The sequence below is a fragment of the Copadichromis virginalis genome, linkage group LG2, assembly GCF_057382275.1.
Source record: "Copadichromis virginalis isolate Kocher_CV1m ecotype Utaka linkage group LG2, C_Virginalis_male_GT1.1, whole genome shotgun sequence".
Lineage (NCBI taxonomy): Eukaryota > Metazoa > Chordata > Actinopteri > Cichliformes > Cichlidae > Copadichromis > Copadichromis virginalis.
In genome coordinates, this window is record NC_140619.1 from 4817771 (window position 1) to 4841956 (window position 24186).

The 24186-nt window shown below is 42.0% G+C and overlaps 2 protein-coding genes and 1 pseudogene across 3 annotated transcripts in view; 1 reads left to right on the forward strand and 2 right to left on the reverse strand.

Annotated features, from left to right (window-relative positions):
- Nucleotides 1–24186, reverse strand: part of lingo2 (leucine rich repeat and Ig domain containing 2) — a 239702-nt gene that overhangs the window by 158179 nt on the left and 57337 nt on the right. The window lies entirely within an intron of this gene.
- On the forward strand, nt 809–6392 carry LOC146716839 (histone H1 pseudogene; annotated as a pseudogene).
- On the reverse strand, nt 7259–8249 carry LOC146716840 (uncharacterized). The gene has a single exon (XM_085468869.1). It carries the CDS (start codon nt 8097–8099, stop codon nt 7404–7406), a length of 696 nt encoding a protein of 231 aa, XP_085324995.1. The 5' UTR covers nt 8100–8249; the 3' UTR covers nt 7259–7403.

Below are 24186 nucleotides of genomic sequence, written 5' to 3' on the forward strand. Positions count from 1 at the left end.
ATAGGCCTATTTTGTGTTGTTGTCGTTGTCATTGTTGTCATCGTTGTTGTTGTTGTGTGGGTGTGTGCGGAGCAGAACATGTGGTCTGTGACACCGACTGTTGTTGTTATCATGGGTTTCTAAGCAACCAAGAGTGAGTCGGAGGGAGACAGACGTTTGTGCTGGACTTTGCTCCTGGCAGCACAAAGTATTTATGTAAAAAAGAGAGGGAGCGACGGCTCCACAGCTGCGCGGGTTCACGCGAGCGCGGTCACGCGGGTTTCACGCGGACCTGAGCCGTGCGGTTAATCGCGGGCTTAAAAATGGAAGAGATTAAAATGTTAGAAGTTTTCAGAAAACACACCAGCCTTGAAGAGCGTGTGGAGAAGGCCAGCCCACATCAGCAGCTATGCTCTGGTGGGTGGCTGTCCCCCCACCCCTTGCTGACACAAAACGTTAACTCTTCAGCCTGTGTGCCAGACCATAGACGTAATTGAGGTGGATAGTTGTTAAAAGTCATCTACATTACGCTTGTGGTTGCTTAAATTCAGTACGATGACATGTGAGGTGAAGTGATATAGATAAATATTTAAACTACTGAAGTGCATAGAGGCACTTGACCTGTGTGGAAGACTGTCGTCTTATTATGAACCATTGTTGAGATGTAGAGCACACCTGTGAAAACAACTAATATGCTGAACCCTGTATGAAACATCTAAAAGTACATGATGGAGAAGCTGAGTTGAATATGAAAGTGTAAGACTTTGCCACTGTGGGCAGAGCAACTACTGTGTGATGTTGCGTTGCAGTTTTTTCTTTTCTTCTGAGCTGATGAGCAGGCTACACATTATCAGATCGAGAGCTGTCTGAGAACTACTCTAAGAGAGGGAAACAGCGCTATGATAACTGTGATAACTGGAGTGTGCAACGTTTCCATGAGCAGTTTTCCTGCATCTTGACTTGTGTGTAGAGTGTTCATAACATCAGCATCATGTTTTTGATTATTTGTTTGTTGGGTTGAAAAATAGTTAAATAAACTGGTGATCATATTTACGGATCACCATGGCACATATCATCAGCCATGTGATTTATTTTTGCAGATGACAAAGTGAGTGTGAATGTGTCTGACATCACAGTGTTTTTGTGCACTGTGCAAGAGTAATTGCCTTTGATTGTGAGTGACAGCGGTGATTTTGCAGGTCACCAGCTATTGTAAATAAAAAAAAAAAAAAGAGTGAATAAGAGGGAGAATTTATATTGTAGAAAAAAAATAATCATAGGAAAAAGGTTTTGTGTTGATCAACCAAAAAAAACAACAACTATAATTTCATTTTCTGCTTTTAAGAAAGGACTGTTCACAAAAACACAGAGCGAGAGAGAGAGAGAGATATGTGTTGATTAAGCAGTGATGATAATAATGAAATGTCTTAGTTTGTCACTTTCAGGTGAAAAGCAGACCTGAATCAATTTTCCACATGCAGCGGTCGGAAGAAAGTTATAGTTTAACATCATTGGAAACATGCAGGCCAAGTTTCTGGCTGACTTATTTACAGTGCCATGTGTTTCTCAACCTCACAAGCGAGCTCACTCCTCCCTGAAGATAAGGAATGCAGCTCCATGATAAAGAGACAGCAGCAAGTCCTGAGCACAAAAAGTCCCAGCAAAGCAGCAGCAATGTGGATAAACAGCAGCAGAAGAAAGCAAACCCATCTTCCTGTCTGATTGGATGAATTCCACGGAGGGGCGAGCAAGATGGCGGTGGCAGCATGTTGAAATGCTCAAAAAGGACTGAGTGACTCGGGCAAGCCACATGCAGCTAGCATGCTGGCTAGCGACATGAAAGAAATGGACCCTTCATGATGCGTTCAACGTGCCAGCGCTGTGGTGGGAAAGGCTCCATCATAAACACGCCCTGCGCCGAGGTTCAGGCCAAGAAGAAGAAGACGATGACTTCCAAGCCCAAGAAGGTCGGCCTCAGCGTGGGCGAGCTGATTGTGAAAGCCGTGGCCGCTCTCAAGAAGGCTCTGGCTGCCGGAGGCTACGATGTGGACAAGAACAAGGCCCGTGTCAAGACCGCCATCAAGAGTCTGGTGGCGAAGGGCACTCTGGTGCAGACCAAGGGCACCGGGGCCTCCGGATCCTTCAAGATGAACAGGGTTACTGAGACCAAAGCTAAGACGCCCGCTGCGGCCAAAGCCAAGAAACCGGCAGCAGCTGCTAAGAAGTCGCCCAGGAAGGAAGCAGCAGCAGCACTTCAGCCACTAGCACGAAGTCAACCGCATCAGAGGACAATAGTGAGAGTGGCTGTGACTTCACTGTGCATGTGAAGAAAACGTTTGAGGAGAACTGAACAGTTGGAGTTTGACATTTGCCACCTGTGGAGTAAAATGGCAAGAAGAGACAGTGGGACACAGGACAAAGCTGAAGGAGAACTGCCGGCTGTTGGACTGTTGAAGTGGGAGAGGACAACAGAGTGAGAAGACTAGGTGAGAACACATAGGAATTATTTAATGTGGGAAATCAAAATTTGGGTTAGCAAACCTGGGGAAAAGAAAACTGACTGCTTAAGTTGGAAAATTGAGACAGAGTCTGAAACATTGCGAAAATAGAAACATATACAAAATCACACACACACAAGCAGAACATGCATTAACCCTACTAACAATTCCAAACACAAAATGACTCATGAAGACTCATAGCACATTAGTTAAGAAATGATTAAATAATAGCAGAGAAGTGTGTAGGAAAGGCAGCTTTAAGAACATGCTCTGCTGGATATGCAGCTCCACAGACATGCATTAGACCTGCCTAATAACACAAACACATGTAATGAAAATTAGCTTGTTATCTTTCATCAGTGTTAAAATAGTGTCAATTTAGCAGACACTTGTTATTAAATACTGAATTTATCTAATGCAAAAAATTGACTCTCCAGGTTGCAGGACAACAGTTTAACTTTTGTGGGAAAAAAGATCCTGGTTTGACCAACCAGTGATCAGACAATAAATTTAGTTGTTAAAATGGTAAATTGGGAGAAGCTTCCTGCTTGATTGAGGCAGCACATGTAATTTACTGTATGAGGGAAATTGTCTTTTGTGATACTATTTTGAACATGCTTTTCTGTCGTCCTGTCAACTTAATGGGTTAATAGTTGATATGCAAATTAGTGATCGGTTTTAGATTAATGAAAGGTGACTGAATTCTAGCACGAGTGAATGAGATGTGTTGGAGTTGTTGTGTGTTGAGTGGAGACTCTAAAACACTGAGTTTCCTGCTTTGATGTGCGAGTGAATCCTGTATTTAGATACACAACTCTGAATACGTCAGAACAGACTGTTTTGTGAAGTGCATGACAGCATGTCACATGTTTTATGATGAAGGGAAAAGGAAAATTGAATAAAATAGATCTGTGGCCTAAATGAGTGAAGAGCACAGACCTGGTAATTAAACTCATAGCTAATAAGACATTAGGATTATGTTGTGTGTTGTGCAGCTGATGGTTGATTTGGAGTGAATCTAGCTGATGATTTTTCTTTTGTTGTGAAGTTGAGCCTGCCGATTAGTATGATGGTATGATAAACCATGCTAATGGTATGATTTACCCTCCTGAGATGAGGAGCTTGTGTCATGACTTAACAAGGCCTTTTTATTTTGATACTTTCACAGTGCACTGAGAGTTTGGTTTGATAATCTCTGTTATTTTTTATTTTTCATTTTTGAACAAGCACTGATTTTTGCTTGTGAATTTCTTTTCTTTGAGCAGATCTGCAAGTCGGGAATTAAAAGCGTTACACGTCGTCAAGAAAATTGTTGCAAGTGAGTTTCTCCACATTTAAAATGGGTTCAGGAGAAAGCCACTTATTTGGGACAATTAGGAAATGAGAGTCCCCCCCAAAAAGGATTCACCGAGGAAATCCAGTCTAAATTATTTTTCTTTTTGAAATAACGTCGTTTTGCTGAGCGTGGAAACGAATGCGATGATAATTTCCACAATTAGCAAAAGAAGGAACCACTGAGTGAATGAGTAAGAATTTTAAAATATCTGACTGACTGACTGAACATGATTGTGTGAAGCTAACCCCCACCTGACAAAGGTGCAGATGAACCCATGTGTTTCCTTTTACAGGAGCAGAAAGATGACAGCAACACTCGAGGTTGCATGATGATTTAACCTTTTAAATGCCATTTTCTGTGTCTGTGCATTTATCAGGTGTGTTATTCATAGGCTTGAGTTGCTCACAGAGATATCTGTGACAAAGTATGCATACGCCTGCGCAAGCGCTAATATTTGCATTTTCTTTTCTTACAGCATGCCAGTTCTTCATGTGAATTGATGATGCGATTTATACCAGGACAACTGGTTGATGTTTTTTCCTACTACAGGATTTCTGGGTTTATGTGTGAGGAAAACTGTGTTTACAGGTTATGAGTGGTGATGCTGTTGCATTGTGTTGATGGGAAAATGTGAAGGTTACTTTGATAATGTGAATAACCTGTGTGAAATTTCCTGTGTTGAGAACTGGTGTTACTTCTTTCCACAGCTAGGGTTGACTTTATGGTGTTTTTATGGCACCTCTGGAACCTGTTGACCTGTGTCTGACCTCTGTCTGACTACAGTCAATGTGTATTGCTAATGTTAGTTTCTTTGAGAATGCTGTGGAAGATTCAGCTGAACCGGACAAGTGACATGAGTAAAACAAATAAGAGATACAGTGTTTCTGGGATAGTTTGATATGGGCTCATTAGCTGGCCACTTTTGAGCCCATAGTAATATATAAGTGGAGTGTCTTTGCTTAAGAGCAGTCACCGATTACATTAATGTTGCCTGAGTACATGGGATGATCCATGTCTGAGGCGACTTATGAAAATAATTGTAGTTTACTGATTTGAGAAAACCTGCACATGACACTTGTCTTGCTGATGTTGAATGCTTCTTGTCCTTATGATACAATTGTTTACAGGTATGGAGTTTGATTTTACTTCCAGATTTTGTTTTCCAGGCCATGATGGTGTGTATGCAGGCTCCTGGGAGAGCCAGGTGTTAAGCAAACTTAATATGCAAAGCACACTAACATTTTCATTGCAGGATTATGGGTCCAGGGTGGTGCTGCTCCAGGGGAGGAGATGCCCTGATGTTGCCTGGGATATGATCTAGCTAATCTTTTTCTTTAAGACTGGAATCCAGGTTTGGTGAGTTGACGCATGGGTGTGTCCATGCGTCAAGAGGAGGGGTCCAAGGATTAACATTAAACAATGTTTTTTATTATTGTTGCAGTGATTTGTGTGATTAGCCGTTTTATTTACAAATATTAAACCTATGCAAGTGGTGCACCCATGTTCAGATGAGGCTTTGATGGCCTATAAGTGAAGTTCACTGAACTAAAGAATGTGGTTTGATGATTGTTGACATACTCTCCAAATAGTTTGTCTTCCTAGCAAGGAAATACAGGTGCAGCAGTAATCTCCTGAGAAATCTTCAGAGGCCCAGTGAGAAGCGCATAGCTGACAGGACCAGACAGTGGTTGAGGTCAAAGATCAAGCTGATTGGGGCCCATCATGAAATCAGACCTTGGAGCCACAGCAAGGACCATGAAACTGCCTGCAAAATAGAGGAGAGGATCGTCCACAAGATGGGAGAGAGGCTTCAGGAGGATCAGAGATCATCTTCAGCACAGCAGACATCACACAGAGAGCTGTGCTACTAAGCTTCCAGGAAATCAAGAGGAGACTTCCCACAGCAAGATTTTAAATAAAATGAAAGATTCAATATTGACGCTGAGGAAGACGACTAAGGTGTACGACGTGCTCTGCCTTAAACCTTCAGCAGCGTTGGAACATGAAAACTCGTGGGATGAGGGGAGCGTGCCAAGCTCCATCGACAGCGCAGAAGGAGTTCGAGGATGACATCATGATTCTGTGAAAGCACAGGAACCAGAAGCTATGGTGGTGATGACAGCAGTTTCCTATGAACATCACCTAATGCTGTGCCACTATACTGTGCATACGATGACACTCTGAAGGCTGCTGGGATCATAACAGCAGTAAGATGACGGAACCCAGCACCCTTTCCACAGAGAGCTTTTTCTGCAGAGCGTGGACAATTAAGGAGTCATAAATATCCCCCTCACAAGACGAAGGTCTGAAGTCAGGTGATGGGGGCTGGTAAGAGGCCATAAAACTAGAGTGCTGAGAGGTCTGCAGCTTGGAAATAGCTGAGACCCATGTTGACGAACCACAAAACCAACTAGTATGTTTGAATGTCTATTCTACATACATTTGGACTCTGGTCCTATGGACAGTGATGGAAACAACTGGAAGAGACATTCATGACGCCCTGCAGAGCTTAAACCACTCTGCAGAAAGACATGTGATGTGCACACCCGGAGGAAGCACCACCAAGTTGAGATGTTTTTGAAAATGTTACTTTTTTAGTTTCACTATTAAATTAACAATTTCTTTGGTTGCTCGTAAGATGCAGTTTGCCATGAGATGAGCTCAATGAATGGGGTAACTGCTAATACATTTATTAAACTGTGTACCTTTCAGTAATTTAGGGTGATTTGACATATGCTGAGTATAAAAAGGTTTGCATTGAAACTGTCAGACATGACGTATTCATACCTGGGAACTTTTCAGGCATAAAGGTCAAAAAGGGGGGAAATGTTAGATTTGTATTGTTGATTGTCATTTATGCTTAGAAATATTTACTTATATATGCTTAGAGTTTTGTAATTAGTTGTAGATTGGTAGAGGTTTTGATCCTTGATAGTCTGCAAACTTTGTGTGTATTAGACAGCACTTTGGGAGCATGAGAGGTCATACCGTGTCTTATTGTTTTATGGTAGGATTAACGTAGTTGCGTCTGTTCTAGTCTAAGTGCTCTTTGTTTAGATGAACTGCAGGACTTCCTCACCGTGTTATCTAGGATGAACCATCTAGGGTGAGGGGGAGGCTACCCTCTTCCTGACCAAGGATGTTTGACCCTTTGATCAGCAGTCCCCACACACACACACACACACACACACACACACACACACACACACACACACACACACACACACACACACACACAGGCAAGGTACTCTTTGTTTGTATGTAGACGTCGTATGTTAATGAACCTATGCATATTCATGTAACCTCAATAAAAGGACAGTGTATGGGAGAACGGACGAGACCAACTGGAGTCAAGCGGTTGTCCGGTTCTCTCCCGTGCACGAGTAACATGAAGAACTTTGCCTATTTGTGTCTTGCTTAGCAGTGTAATTATATTGTCTTAACGTTCCAGCGAATAGGTTTATGCTACAAACCTAACAGTTTCATCCTTGAATACGTTACGCTTTAGCTTCCGTTGTTGTCTTCTATTACCTGCTTTGATGACTGTAGATTGTTTGTCCAGCTCCTTGCCTTTGTAGTCATGTGACCTGTTAATATTTTTCCAGATCCTGGATGAATTTGATGACCAGCACCTTGGCTTCCTCCGGTGTACCGTTGAGCTTTATAAATATTTTACAGTTTGCAGTCCAGGTGTTCTGAATTTTACCCAGTTTCTTTAGGTATCGTGCTTTCTTCGCTATGTCAGCATTGGATTTGGTTAGATGGTCATTCATGTAGACGTTCGATCCTTTTAGTTTCCTCCCCTGCTTCAGCAGTGCATTCTTGTGTTTCCTGTTTACAAATCTTATGATGATAGCTGGTTTATCACTAGCATTTCTCCTGGGCAAGGGGTGGCATGCCTCGATGTTATTACAGTCCAGGTCGATCCCTTTCGACTGCAAGAAACCAGCTACTTGTTGCTCCGCAGAGCTCCCATCCAGATCTCCTTGCTCCTCTTTACTGCCAGCAGTCACAGCCCGAGCATATGACCGGGGTTTTATGTACAGCCCTGTGATGATCACGTCGTTCATTCTGGTATATTGCTCCAGGTCCGCGACCCTGCTCTCCAGATAGACGATCCGTTTCTCCTTCTCTGCATTCTGGTTACGTAGCGACCTTATTTCCTCGACTAAGTCTAGGATATATTTCTGTTGTAGCTTGATAGCTGATGTTTCCTCAGTTAGAAAGTCCAATGACTTTTTGATGTCCTCAATTTCATCGGCGTTCGGTGTTCTCTTAGGCCCCATTGAGCTTGTTGTCTCGCTCGCTCCGTTCACCGTCTTGTCACTGTTGATTTACTTGTTGGTGCCTTGCTAGAGGATCCTGGGCCCAGTGGCTGCTGGAGGATCCTGGGCCTGGTGGAGCAGTAGGATCCTGGGCCTAGTGGCTGCTGGAAGAGCCTGGGCCTGGTGGCTGCTGGAGGATCCTGGGCCTGGTGGCTGCTGGAAGAGCCTGGGCCTGGTGGCTGCTGGAAGAGCCTGGGCCTGGTGGCTACTGCAGGAGGATCCTGGGCCTGGTGGCTGCTGCAGGAGCCTGGGCCTGGTGGCTGCTGGAAGAGCCTGGGCCTGGTGGCTGCTGGAAGAGCCTGGGCCTGGTGGCTGCTGCAGGATCCTGGGCCTGGTGGCTGCTGGAAGAGCCTGGGCCTGGTGGCTGCTGCAGGATCCTGGGCCTGGTGGCTGCTGGAAGATCCTGGGCCTGGTGGCTGCTGGAAGAGCCTGGGCCTGGTGGCTGCTGGAAGAGCCTGGGCCTGGTGGCTGCTGGAAGAGCCTGGGCCTGGTGGCTACTGCAGGAGGATCCTGTAATCCTGTAATGACTGGGAGGTGATTTAAAACTGTTGGCCAGAAGTCCTCACATCCTGTCACACTAAGCCAGAGATGACACGAGACTCAGTGAGCCCTGATGTGATAGCACATGCCACCAAATCCACAGCTAATTGGACACTTCCTTCACAACAGCCCTTTGGTAAATAGCAGAAAGCAAATAACAAGCCTAAGACAAGGTTCCAGAATGAACAAGAGGAAATAACTCAGATAACAAAACCAAAAGCAGATGTGCTGTCCTCCGCATTATATTGTGTTTAGAACAGCAGCTTGTCTTTGACTGTATAATCCTTACCATTCTGCTTAACTATTAGCTTTCCCGTGCTCAACAGCTTGTATCTTAGCCCAGTTTGTCTGGTTTGGAAATGTTAAGCAGAACCATGCCGGTTGCATTCTTTATTCCAAATGGACATTTGTGTGTAGAAAATGGTCAGCAGCCAGGTACTGAGGAGGGATCGCACATGATCAAAAAGGATTTCATGGAAGCAGATTGAGCAAAAAAAAAAAAGACTTATGGAAATATCACAGTGCATTGTGCTGGATGCCTCAATGCTCATGAGCCACTTCACATGAGGTTTTTTTCAATGCTGGAAGATTTGGAAGGATTTAGCAATGCATCCAGAAGTTCAGCAGAAATAGTTTGTGCTGAATTGCTGAGGGCTGAAATCCAGGTGAGTAGTTGGCTTACGATTCAAGTGCCTCAAATGGTGGTAAATGAAGTGATTATTTGTTTATATATTTTAATTGTTTCTCTGCCATAATATTGGATAACACTCCATTCACTACAAAGTGTAGTGAAGTGGAGTTCATGTATCCGATTACAGATCAAAATCAGCTTTCAGTAGTATGTAGTACAACAAAAGTATTGTGAATTTAAAACTAACAATTCAATTTGAATCAATTTTATTTATACAGCACGAAATCACAACAACAGTTGCCTCAACGTGCTTTATTGTTGGCAGACCCTACAATAATAGATAGAGAGGAAAAACCCAACAATCATATGACCCCCTATGAGCAAGCAGTTTGACAACAGTGGGAAGGAAAAACTCCCTTTTAACAGGAAGAAACCTCCGGCAGAGCCAGACTCAGGGAGGGGCGGGCCCATCTGCCGTGACTGGTTGGGGTGAGAGAAGGAAGACAAAAGACATGCTGTGGAAGAAAGCCGGAGATTAATAACAAGTATGATTCAGTGCAGAGAGATCTGTTAACACATAGTGAGTGAGAAAGGTGACTGAAGAAGAAAATCATGGGAATCCCCCAGCAGCCTACACCTATTGCAGCATAATTAAGGGAGGATTCAGGGCCACCTGATTCAGCCCTAACTATATGCTTGAACAAAAACGAAAGTTTTTGCCCTAATCTTAAAAGTAGAGTAGAGTAGTGCCTGTCTCCCAAATCCAAACTGGAAGCTGGTTCCACAGAAGAGGGCCCTGAAAACTGAAGGCTCTCCCTCCCATTCTACTTTTAAATACTCTAGGAACAACAAGTAATCCTACAGTTAGAGAGTGAAGTGCTCTAATAGTACTATAAGGTCATTAAGATAAGATGGGGCCTGATTACAATTAAAAACAAAAAACATCCATTTCAGTGTTAATAGAAATACAAAAATTTGTGGTAACAGAAATCATCAAAAGCACCCGATCTTACAACAAATCAAATGGTGTAAAGAAGACATAAGCATGTTTTTTGTCTCTCATCATGCTTCTCCACGTCATCATTAGAGTTATAATGCTTTGAGACATAACCAAAAGCATGCAGGCAGACAAACCTCATGAACACAAACTCAACAAAAGGCAGAATGAAGAAGTCAGATGCAAACGTCTTGTTTACTAATAACTCTATGAGAATGTGATGATCAAAATAAGAAGGAAAAGTAAAAACACTAGGAGCTTACATCTAAAATGAACAAATATCAATGTTTATACACAAATTCCCTATTTAAGCATCCTATGTATTCTACATTACAAGATTTGATGTAATAATACAGTGATGATTCAGTATTTGCTAATGTCATGTATATAGTACCCAGGTATGATATAAAAAGCTTGTCATATGCTTGACACCTACTAGTTATAATTGTTAAAAAAAATACACTAACAATGCTTATAGTTCATTTGATATGAAGTATCAACATTTAAAAACTGTTTAAATGTGGTGTTGTAAAAACTGTACAAACACCACCAAGTGCGGCACATTTCCTTACTCTTAAATCCCCCAAATTATTATCTAAAATATACAGAACACTTTCTAAATTAGATGAATCAATATCCCTTCCTATTGGAAAGTGGGAAGCAGATCTATCAGTCAGTTTAGACCAAAACTTCTGGTCTCAGGTATGCTTAAAAACCTTTAAATTGATTAAAAATCCCAGTCTGCAATTAATACAATACAAAATACTACATAGAGTGCACTATACAGGTCATCGGATGTTCAAGATGGGCTTTACATCTTCCAACAACTGCTCACACTGTCAAGGCAATACACCAGACAATTACATTCACGCTCTTTGTTTCTGTCCACCAGTGCAAAAGTTTTGGCGCGAGATATGTGAAGACTTATCAAAGTGTCTGAAATGTAACATTCCAACTTCCCCCTTAGTGTGTTTGTTGGGCAGCTTAGATAATGTCACTTCAGAAAAGAATATAGCCCATATGGTTTTCACTGCCCTATGCATAGCCAAGAAAACAGTCCTCATGAACTGGAAAAATAAAAATAATCTTAATTCTAACCAATATAGAAATTATCTATTAGATTACATTAGTCTTGATACAGCCTCTGCCACCACATCAGATCAATCGCTCTGGGCTCCTTTGATCAGCTCCATCACCTAGTGGGGGTGGGGGGGTCATAGTTTGGTCCCGCCTTCACTGTTGTGATTGGTGTGGGGGTACGGACAGGCTTAGGGCGTCGGGGGGTTCCCCGGAGGCATATTCCTTGGGGGGCTCAACCCGGGGTAGCGGTCATGTCCGGTTGGGGGCTCTTTTGGCTCTCGGGTGACTGTTTCCTCGTGGCTGCTGGCAGCGGGGCTAGGGGAGGGTCTGTGCTGACGGACGTGGGTTACTGACCTGGTAGCCTGTCTGCCCCTGGGTGGGTCCAGGATGGGCGTGAGGTTCTGGGGGCGCTCCGTCTCTGGGCTGGGGCCCTGGCCGGGCCTCGGGGCCTTGGGTCCTGGTTTGTGTGTTGCTGGGGTTGTGGGTGGGTGGGTGCATGGGGGCCCATCCCTGGCGCAGGGTGCCGCCGGTGCGTCGAGCCACCTGGGGGGCTCTTCAACTGGTGGGGGAGATTGTCACACCTAGCAGGAGCTTTCCTCTCCCCAGGAACTCTCTGCAGGAGGGGGAGATACAGGAGAGGTGGAGGAAGATCTCAGCCTGGGCGTCTATTCTCTCATGTAGTCTGGAAGATGAGTGGATGGTGGGGTGGGTGCAGTTTTCTCTGTGGTGGGGTTGGGTGGACTGTCCCGGGCTCTGTGGGGCCGGGGGGCGCTGCTGCGCTGGGCCCCAGTCTGGATGGGCTTGGGCCCCCTTCCCCTGGCGGGTCGCGGAGTATGGGAGTGCCTACTGGGGTCAGCGGGGGAGCTGGCCCCAGGGAGGGGTCACCTGCCCCTCCCTTCCTTCCCTCCCCATCTCCAGCTGCCTCCCTTCTCCCGCTCCACCACAACCACCCACACATGCAGGGCCTTGGAGTAGGGGTATGTCACCAGGGTGCAGAGGAGGCTACCCCCCTCTGTCCCCTTCTGGCTGCCTCTGCCTCAATTTTATCCCACAACTTAGATATTCACATTACTCACACTCTCATTACACATACATATAGGCTCTTGGGGGTGGGCACGATACACGGAGTCCAAATTACCATCAGGGTGTACACCCCACCCCTGGCGTCGTTGCCCACCTCTCAATTTTGAATACACGTAGACATTGAGGGCTAGCAGGAGGGACTATGCGCTTACCTGCTGCTCTCTGGCAGGTAGCTCCAAGCCCTCCTGGGTTTTAATTGCACCTTAGAACACACATGCATCAACACTACAATGAGCGGGTGGAGGGAGGTTTGGAGTCTTCTCTCACCCCCGTTCTCTGCGGCCTATGTGTGGAGTAAGTGCATATGAGAGCATGAGGGTGGGAATGGATGTTTGTGTCTGTGTGTGCCTGTATGTCTGTGTCTATATCTCAGGTTGGGTATCAGACACCACCTCTCTGGGGACATCTCAGGCCCTCCAAGGTTTGGAGGCCTATCTCCACCCACCACCACTTCCCCTGGCAGTGGCGGACTCCCTCAGATATCGGTGCGTTGGTGGTTCTTTGTGTCTGGGGGTGGGCATCCGGGTACACACCGGCTCACTCCTTGGCGACTGCTTATCAGGGCCTGGAGCCTGGGGCTCGCTCGGGCCACTTCGGAGGTGGGGTGCCCCCGACCTCTCGGCCTGGGGCTCGGTCACTCAGGTACAGCTGGCTGCCAGCGGAGCTCACGGGCGCGTCACTGCAACTCCCCCTGGCTTCTGCTCCGCGGCTGCTGAGTGAGCCCTCATCTGGGACTCTCCTCAGCTCTTACTGGGACAGTGGCGCGGCTGCCCCTCTGTTGGTCTTCCTTGGTTTCTTGTGTTCTGGGGGCCTCTGGATGTCTGGAATTTTGATCTCCTCCATACCTGCTTCATACCCTGGAGGACGGGGCTGTGGCTCCCCACACTCCCTAGCAGATCGTTACATGGAGAAACCTTTGGAATGCAAGCATGCTGGTCCACACAGGTATGCACACAGGTGTACACATGGGTATTCACAGACGCGGACTACAGCTTTCTTGGCTGCTGCCTCAAAGCACATTGTGCGCTGTCTATCTTGCGTGCTGCACAATATCGTTTATTACTTAGTATCTACTGATATTTACTGCTAGCTAGTTTATTGTGATGGTGCCGTTTTTTTATTATGTTGCTCTTTGTTGTTTGCTTTCTCTTCTGTTTTTTTTCTCCATACAGGTGACCCAGGTGGTTTTTTTTTTGTTGTTGTTTTTTTTTTTTTTTCTTTCTTCCCCCCCTTCTCACCGTCTCTTCTCCCCTTTGGTTTTCTTTCTCTCCCTCTCTTTCTTTCATTCTTTCTCCCTGTCCTATCCCCCAGTCATGTCTGTCCCGTTTGTAGGAACTGAAAATAAAATAAATTCATAATTATAATAAAGGTCAATCAAATGGACCAATATGGCAAGGCCATGATGATCCACTTGGTAAAATAAATCCACTTGGCATCTTTCTTGGCCTTAAGATAACAATTCTGATGGCTAAAGATCCAAACGGGACACAAAAAAAAACAAACAAAAAAAAACTGTTGGCACTCGAGTGTTCATGTTTGTGTTGAGAGTATTGCACCCCATATGGGGAGCATATATTTGAGGAAACTGACCAAAATGAAAAGACCAACCAATGTAAAAAGAAATAATGTACCAGTGCTTTTATTCTGTTGTTTCTCAAGCATTTTCTATCAACTAAGAGCTAGTCTTGTGAAAATTTAATTTCATGGGTGACAATGAAGCAGATGGAGTGTTCATTTCTGGACAATTAGAATGCCTTATTTTAAGAAAGAAATCTGTCTCGAAATGACACAAGAATTTATCCTGTACTACTGACTATGGTATTGTTTTATGACAAGCAATTGCTGCTGTTACAAAAGAAAAATCCTAAACATGTTCAACATGGCATGTTGCATGTATGCCTGGGTCATTGTGCCTCATATAGCAATGAGTTGCTCTTGATTTGTGTGCCCTAGGAAATGTCTGCTGCTTCAACTTTACCCATCTGGTTCACCCACAAACAATTAAGCATGTCTATGATCATCATGTTTCACACAAATGCCTACCATTTATGCAGCACTTTGTCTTCTGGAATCCACAGTTTAGTTAACTGAGTCCTGAGTCCTTTTTTCCCCTGTATAATTCCATTTTTCAGGAAAAAAAGGACTCATGCCTATGGACTGAGCATTTGCACTTTTGCATCAAAAGACCTTTGAAAAGAACAGTTTATAATATCCACTATGGGGGGAAAAAAATGAGAAGATGGAGGTAGTGTTCCTAGATCAAGTTTAAATATTGAATTTTCAAAAACATTAGAGAGAGAGAGATAAAGAGAGAGAAAGGTAGATAGATATAGATATATATATAAAGAGAGAGAGACAGAGAGTAAATTTTACATCCAAAAAATCTTTTACATCCAAGCTCCTTAGACTTATAATGAAAACAATGACAAAGATAGAGGTCATATAATTTGCTTTTTTAACAGTGCAGGATAATCATGGCCTTTCTGCAGCATCAGCTGTCGAAAAGGACAGTCCAATCAAACCATCACTGCTCAAACAGTCATCTCATAGATAAAAATCTCTTTGTTGTTAGCAGAAATGTCAGACGTTATCGGCATCCTTTTTAATTGATTTCTCTCTGCCTTCCATGTAGACAGGTACTTTTTGGCTACACTCTCAGTACAGTGTGGTTGTTGCCATCAAAGACAGCTGACAGTGAGACCCAAGGTTGTGCATCTGTAAGTTAACAAGATAGAGAAGAAATCCATTGGCCCATGTCTGTTAAATTTATTTAAAGTCCCTTTCCCCCCCCCAGTTTCCTTCGTCCAGGAAATCAATTGGCTTATCACCACAAGCAATGAGGTTTGCTTTGGCTGATAACAGAAACAGTTGACTGTGGAGTCCTAATTCCAACATTTTGACTTTCATAGTGTAACTCTTTTATATCCCACAACAAATTCACAAGTTTTATTGTGGGACCGTGATAACGTGAATAATATGGTGCTTGTTTTCCACAAAAGCTATGAACTACATTAAAAAAAAGAAAGTCAAACAATTGGCATTTCATTCAAGTTCTGATTTAAAATGAAAGTGAAACTGAAAGTAAAACGCTTATTTAAAATGGTCTTCATTTGGTGCGCTGAAAGTAGTTTTGCAGCTTTTTTCTTTATTGTAAATTGCATTTTAACAATATATCATCTTAAAACTATGTTCAGCAGTGACTAAACAACTGTCACTATACAATCATTTTAATAATCTTTTAATGTGTGCATTCTCTTCCTTGTTAACTACTGGATGTCAACATTTTTTATTTTATTTAACAAGACTGAATTTAGATGCTGACCTTTTAGATTTTAAGTGTCTATTTTTCAAATATCAAGCTATGAACACTGGTGAATTTATTACTAATGTTTACCGCTTGTGCTGTTACACAGTGATTTCCCAACATATACATCTTGCATTTACCACTAGTGGGTTAAAATGAATAGTTATTGCATGTGGCACTTCACATTTATAGAACAATAATGCAGCATTAACAGCCCACATGCCAGCAACACATTCTGGTGCATACAAGTGTCAGAGAATGGACAACACATTTGAAAGAGGCCGGTCTCTACTGTTGTTTGTGTTGTGTACATTTGACATAATGAAAGAGAATGAAAGAAATTAAATAATATCCCAGTAAAATAAAAGTACTTGCAATGGCTTGCAAGAAAGACTGACATTGCACTCCTGTAAACAACTATAAGCTTCTGTTTCTGAGAGAATCGAAACAAAGCATTTACATCAGAGGATATTTGTATAAAGCTTAGCCACGCTCAACTTTTCCCCCAGTGTCAATGGTGCCTTTTAAATCTCTGCAGCTTAGCAGGCAGTGCCAAGCCTCGACAGTAGGTCCCTTCATAATGACTAGCTGCCTATTGCTGTCCTAGTTTTTAAACTTATATGTCTGAATAGCTGGAAATGTAATAACCAGCCACACAGTCAATATTGTTGCTGCTTGCTTGTTTAATTAGTGATATTACTTCCTTCTCCCACTGCCCACATCTAAACACATAGAATAACCTCAGTTTCCCTCCTGCTTTCTCCAACGTCTATTTGATTTGCTCAGTCTTCACCCTGCCAAGGCATTGCATCAGGAAATGGTGTAGGCCCCACTGACAAGAACTTGACACTTGGTGAATCAATAGAGGATTGAATCTTCACTGCACCAAAAGTCAAACTACATCGTAAATCAATGGCTGGGAACTACTAACGGGAGAAACATCCTCCTATTTTGATTTTTATGTTTTTGTTATTTTCCATTGTGTACAATGCCATTATATAAAAGTTCTATGAGAAATAGGCTTACTCATTGTATGTCTGATTTACAAGTATTCTTGTTTCTGCAGTTCTTTGTGAATAAATTTAAGACAATTTACCTGCAGCTTTCTAACAACCTTTATTCATATACAAATTAATTAAACTGCATTGTAATTGTATTAATTAAATAAGTGTAAATAATTGTATTATATATTTACATACTACTGTTTCAGATGTTCTTCTTCAAAATGTAAATATTTCCATCCCAATAGCAAATGTATTTCTTTAGCAAGGGATTTGGCTGAGAGAAATAGTCATGTCTTAAGCCTGAATCTTCTTCAGTGATATAAAACAGTAAAGCAAATGAACTCATGAACTTAATTTTTGTCCTGATTATGTCCTGAGGTTCAATTTTGATAGTTATTCTTTACTGGTAGTAATATATTGTGACCCATGTGAATCCTGAATTCAACAACAATTATTATTTGGAGTTATACTTTGTTTTTCATCAGGAAATAAATGCATAAATGAACAGGTAAATCATATTGGAGAATATGTATCGGAATATCAGGAGCGGGACCACGCCTCCAAACGCACTCCTTCCGGTTGTCATCTATGTAGGTTCCCCCCAGTTCTGCAAGCTGTTCAGTCTCATTTACGTGCCTCACCCTCCCTCCTTGTTCTCAATTCTTTACCTTCTTCACTTCTATTTAGTACACAGGGATCTGCCAGGCCCGGGAGCCGTCGCCAGTCCCCTTTGAGGCCTTCCCCAGACCGCAGCTCAATTCATGTCCAAGAATCACCTTTACCTACTAAAATGCTGTCAAACCTAAAATGAGGACGAGGGCCCAGCTAGTGAAAAATATTAAATGCCCCAACCGTGATCCTCCATTTTATGATAGTAATTTTTCATATTTAAGGGCTACTTTTCTTTTTTATAAATATAAAAATAGAAAAAATAGAAACAAAAACTTTGGGTAAAATGTCAGTACTTAAATGTAAAAGTAAATGTGAGAGACTGAGCTTTTTAAAAACTGAGCTGCACAATCAATAGCCACCCTGACCAGTTAAATGCTCTGGATTGTAATGAATGTCAAAGGTGAGTGTACAAACAATCCAACACATTGACACCTGTTCCAGTGTTCCAGCTTGTAACGTTTTGCTACTCTGTACGTGTGTGGCCTTTTGCCATGCTAACCATTAGACCTTCGCACAAATCATTAGCAAGGGTGTTGTGAAGACCAGTGATAGAATCTATAATCTTGGTCCCTTTATCTGGCTACCCAGTTTAATGGCCGGGCAGGTGTTAATGATGATTGAGACTAAGGCTGGTTCTGATCAGACGCAATGAGTTGAGTGTAATGGACTGAAAAGCTTGCTTTGGAACAAAAGTAAATTATGGCCCTCACAATCAATAGTAATAGTCAAGTCAATAGGGCTTTCAAATTCAAATTCAAATTTTATTTGTCACGTACACAGTCATACACAGTACGATATGTAGTGAAATGCTTGGACAACTGCTCGTGACCTAAAGAAAACAAAAAAGGAAAAGGCTATGAATAAGATAGGAAATAAATATGAAAAATTAAAAAGGGTAAATTTAACTAGGAAGGAATAAAATATAAATTAAGGTTAAAAATGAAATAACTGTACAACACAAATTAGAATGAAGGGTAAATTTAACTGGGAGAATAAGATAAAATATATAAATTAAAGTTGAAAATAAAATAACTGTACAACAAAATACACAATATAGAACTATATAAGAATGTATGAAGAAATCTAAATATAAATAAATATATACACAATAACAGCAGCTGTACAAGTATTAACTGGAAATGAAGAATATAGTGACCAGTGTTGTGCAAAAACAATGTCCAGAAAGTCCAGTGTGTGTGTAAGAACCATATGTGTGGGTCAGTACTGTGTGGTGGTGTGATTGAGAGACCGTATCGCCTGCGGGAAGAAGCTCCTCCTCAGTCTCTCTGTGTTGGTCTTCAGGGAGCGGAATCGCTTTCCTGACCTCAGCAGAGAGAACAGTCTGTTGTTGGGATGGCTGAGGTCCTTCACGATCTTCCTGGCCTTGGTCCAGCACCGCCTGCTGTAGATTGAGTGCAGGTCAGGGAGCTCGGAGCGGATGGTGCGCTCAGCTGACCGCACAACCCTCTGTAGAGCTCGTCTGTCCTGCATGGTGCTGTTCCCGAACCAGGTTAAGATGTTTCCCGCCAGGATGCTCTCTATGGTGCACGAGTAAAAGTTCCTGAGCACCTTGGAGGGCAGTTGGAAGTCTCTCAAGCGTCTGAGGTGGTAGAGACGCTGTCGGGCCTTTTTCACCACGGTGTTGATGTGACAGGACCATGACAGGTCCTGCGTGATGTGAACTCCGAGGTATTTGAAGCTGTCCACTCTCTCCACTGGGCACTCGTTGATGACGGGGGTCTGGTAGTTCCTCTCCTGCTTAGTGCTGAAGTCCACTATCAGCTCCTTTGTCTTACTGACGTTTAGAAGGAGGTTGTTCCTCTGGCACCAGTTCTCCAGATTCCTAATCTCCTTCAGGTAGGCCGTCTCGTTGTTATCAGAGATCAGGCCCACCACGACGGTGTCGTCAGCAAACTTGATGATGGTGGTGGAGCTGGTAGTGGCCACACAGTCATATGTGTACAAAGAGTACAGCAGGGGGCTCAGAACACACCCCTGGGGGGCTCCAGTGCTGAGAGTGGTGGAGGCTGAGACATGTCCGCCCATCCTTACTGCCTGTGGTCTGCCAGTTAGGAAGTTGGAGATCCACTGACACATAGATGAGCTGAGTCCCAGATGCTCCAGCTTGGTGGTGAGTGTGGAGGGAATTATGGTATTAAATGCAGAGCTGTAGTCTATGAAGAGCATTTTAACATAATTCCCCCTTCTAGTGTCCAAGTGAGTGAGTGATGTGTGGAGGAGATGAGAGATGGCATCGTCTGTGGAACGATTTGGACGGTAAGCGAACTGTAGTGGGTCCAGTGTGTCTGGTAGTGAAGAAATGATGAAGTCTCTGACCAGGCGTTCAAAGCACTTCATCACTACTGAGGTGAGGGCTACAGGGCGATAGTCATTGAGAGAAGCAGGGTGGGGTTTCTTCGGGACAGGAACAATGATGGACTCTTTGAAGCATGTGGGGATCACCGACTGAGATAAAGAGATGTTGAATATCTCAGTGAACACAGGAGCTAGCTGGTATGCGCAGTCTCTTAGGATACGACCTGGGATGCCGTCTGGTCCTGCTGCTTTCCTGGTGTTTACTCTCTTGAAGGCTCTCCTTACTTCATGCTCGGAGATGACGAGCATGTTTCCGGTGCTGGCAGTATCTTCCTGTCTGCAGCCGTTAGCGCCGCTTTGCTCCAGTTCTCATTGAAATAAGGAGCAAACCAACAAATTCTTCCTCCTCATAATCCTTAACTTTTTTATGATAGATAGATAGATGGATAGATAGATAGATAGATAGATGGATAGATAGATGGATGGGAGTCTAGTATAACATAACATAAATTTGTGGTTGCCTTTCCATATTTAAAATTGAATCTAAAATTAATTAATTGAATTTAAAATTCAATTGTTTTTATGATAGATAGATAGAGAGAGAGAGAAAGAGAGAGAGAGAGATAGAGAGTCAATTTTACATACAAGAAAACCCTTTTAATGAAAATACAATGAGAAAAGAAAGAGGACATATAAATTGCTTTTGCAGGGTAATCGCAGCCTCCCTGCACCATCAGCTGCTGAAAAGGACAGCACAATCAAATCATCACAATCGAATATTCATCTCATAGCTGCTCTTATTTTCCTCCTTGCAAATTCTGTACATGTCCTGATTCGTTCATCAGCTTCTCACAGTACTCTTTCTGTCTTCACACACTCTCTCTTCACTCATTTGTACATTTCTATCTCTTTCCTTGATCACCCTAAGCTGCTGCACATCCTTTCCAGCTCGATCATCAGATCTTTTTGTCCTTCCTCAGTGTTTCACATACGCTTACAATAAGCTTTAATCTTTGCTTTTGTTCTATGCCTAGCCTCCCAGTTTTTTGTCTCACTGACTATACCACTGTTTCTTTGCTTTTTGAATACTTTCTTATGCTTGCTCATTTCACCACTAAATCTCCTTAAGGGAATATACATGATGTGCATATAAATAAGGGGCATTGTGAGGGTATACACTGAAACAAACATTTTATCATTTGTTCCCAGCTGTCTAATGGCAAGAGCGATGGTATACCTTGCTAGATCATCAATCTACTGCAGACTTCTTAAAACTTGCCATCACATACACAATGTTAAAATGATGAAAGTAGGCCATCAATGTCATTTTAACCTTCTGGTATACTATTATTTGCAAATTAGTCCTAGAATATTTTGTTTAAAACTCTGATATTTGACAAAGTGATTATTTGACCTGGTAATAAACGGAAAGTTGGCCAAAAATTATAACCATTTATCATGCCTGTGCTGAATCTCGAGAAAATCTAACAATTGTTTTGTCATTTCACTAAAACACTAAACCAAAAAAAGGACAACTTTACTGTTGATTATAGGGTTACCACAGTTAGTTAGTATCCTAATTTAATGAAATGTCTCATACACTGATTTGTATGGATACGAGACAATTACAAACCGAATAAAGGACTGCATCCTTTCAATATCCCTCTTCTGGCAAGGCCTTGTGGATACGCAGGGCGTGAGACAGTGAGTCATGAGACATATGGGAGATGGACTGAACACTGCTTGGTGTAGCATGGGCAGAGAATAAAGCTGGTAATCAAAGCTGACCAGCCATGAGAAGCTTTATTTTCAGACACTCTTTTTATTGGAAAGGGAGTCGGACAGATCTTTGACAGTCACTAGAAAATATTTATGGCCTTTTAATGTGCGTGTTTATGTGTCTATGTTTTAGTGCTGTGGCTATGTCCTGTCTCACTGGTAGCCTTACGGTTTGTCAGTCCTATCTTGTTAAGCTGTGCATGTAGCCCATGTATAAGCAAGCATATGAGTTGTGTTTATTGCCACTAAAGAGGGATAAATACATTATCCCATCCATTTTGTCATTTTCTGAGTGTGTCATCCTTTCAAATCTTAGTATTACGATCATCAGCTTTGTGTATGAAATTAGTTAACTCTTCTATTTTAGTTTGGCTTATAAGAAGGGGTCAGCGTAAAGCCTCTTATGTCACAGTAAGGCATGAGTCATCCAATCTGGCTGAACCATACAACACAATAATAAGGCTATAAAGAAGAACAGGAAGGTGCTAAAGCAGACAAAATAAAGCTATTTTTTATTCTTATCTCATTTTAGTTTTTACTTGTTGTAATGACAGAAACCACAGTGGCCCTTGTAATCAGCCACAATATCCCCCAATAGACCAGTAAAGGAGCAGCAAAACTCTAAGTAACAGAACTATTACTATTTTATCTCCTAACACACTAGCTTGGTCTTAGGAATCTCAGGTTAGCCCACACAGGAGCTGATAAAAGCCTTTGTACCTTACCTCAAAGGAGCATGGTTTTGTAATTCTCTCTGGCAGAAAGTTAAAAGACACACAAATGTAAAGCTTTTCTGTTTCCATGCTCTGACAGGTATGCTCACATGCTTCCAGACAAGAAAACATTTTTGGACTTCTTTGATAATTCAGCCTGTCATGGGTACTCAAGTGGCAATAAGGGTGTTATTACTGACACCATCAACAAATCAAACTACAAATCAAAAGTGTCATTATAATATAAATAATGACAAGGTTTATTTGTATATCACCCATCAAAAGCAGTGTGCAAATATGTTTTACACAGAACACAAAAATTCACAGTCATGTATAAATACATAGGCTGATGTAGGTGTAAAACTGAACAAATGGGTGATTAAAAAACAGTGTAGCATGAATAATAGTTTGAGTGTCATTATATCCTAGAAATAGTTCTCATTAGTTATCCTCACAACATGCTCATAAATGTGCACGTTACACCCCCTACTCAAACTTTTCCAATTCTGAGGAGGTGAACATAAACAAATTTTGACAGAATCAAGGAGTTGCCTCATTATCTCAACCAAAGTGACAGGAAACAAGGGAAGAGATCATTTCATTTTTTTATTATTATTCCCTCACAAAGCCCTGATAGGTGTAAAGATTATTTATTGTAGAGACTATTTTTAAGAAATACTGCTCTTAATGATTTTGCATATCACCTGGAAGCTTTGTTGTCTTGTTTTTATTTATGCAAGTAATACAGGCTTCCTGCTGTACTTAATGTACCGCTTGCATCCACAAAGGGCTTTGTCTCTGATCACGTGTCCTAGTGAAACAGTTAAAAAAAAAAAAGAAAGAAGAAGAAAACATGTTTCAGGATTGTTTGAGTCAATGGTTCTCATTTCAAAAAAACAACCATTAATTGCCATGATTAATTAAAAAGAGCATATAAAGGAACTATGGAAGAGGTAAGGTGATGATACATTTTAAACAAATGATATGTTCGACAGTAGCCTTGGGAAGCTATTAAGAAAAAGGAAAACAATGGTTGAAACTCTGTACGCCTTGCAGGCAATTCATTTTTCTTTGTCTAAAAGAAGCTAGGGGGTGCGATTTCTGCAGGTAATTGCTTATGTTAATCACAGTCATATTTGAGAGTGGGAAGAACCCTCTGCCGTTCTTCTAAGCAAGCAAGGCCATTGGTCAGCTGCCCCTTAACCAGAAAGAGCTTCGGTGACTAATTACTGCACTCCAGCTGCCTACACTCTCTGGAGCACTCACCCAGCTTCTTTATCCAAGCACTTATTTTCTAGTCTCTTCTGTAATCACGTCAGTCCTTATCCAGTTGGGTAAGACCATTATGTTGCCCTTAGATTCTGACAGTTGAATGTAGTTCCCATATGGAAAAGAGAAAAAAAATGTGAATGTTGCGTTCCAATAAACACTATTTTTTGTTTTATACATATCTGATAAGATTGGTATTGTTTATACTATTTTCTATGAAATATCAACCACAGTTTGTTTCCAAGGATTGCCGTTCTGAGCCAATAATAGCAATACCAAATGGTAATACAATACATAGAAATGTGAATAATCATTCAGTACGTTTCATTTTCTTCTCCTTACGGGTTGTTTGGATTTTACTCCATTCTCTAGCTTATATCTATGCCCGTTAAATTAATCCTCCAAAAATAATTAATAAACTACAACGAGAAAATCCAACCAATCTAAGGGGAATAAATAGAAAATGCATTTACAAATGATAAAAGAAACAAAAAAGCATTGAGGTTCAGTTCATTTTGAAAATCCTAATTATATCACCTTATTTGTGGAGCATACAAAATAAAGGCATCTTTAAAACACGCCTAAACATGGCGCTAATTTAAATAGATTTAACAGGCTACATGCTGTACTCTGGGCCAATATTAAGTTAATGTATAGTGT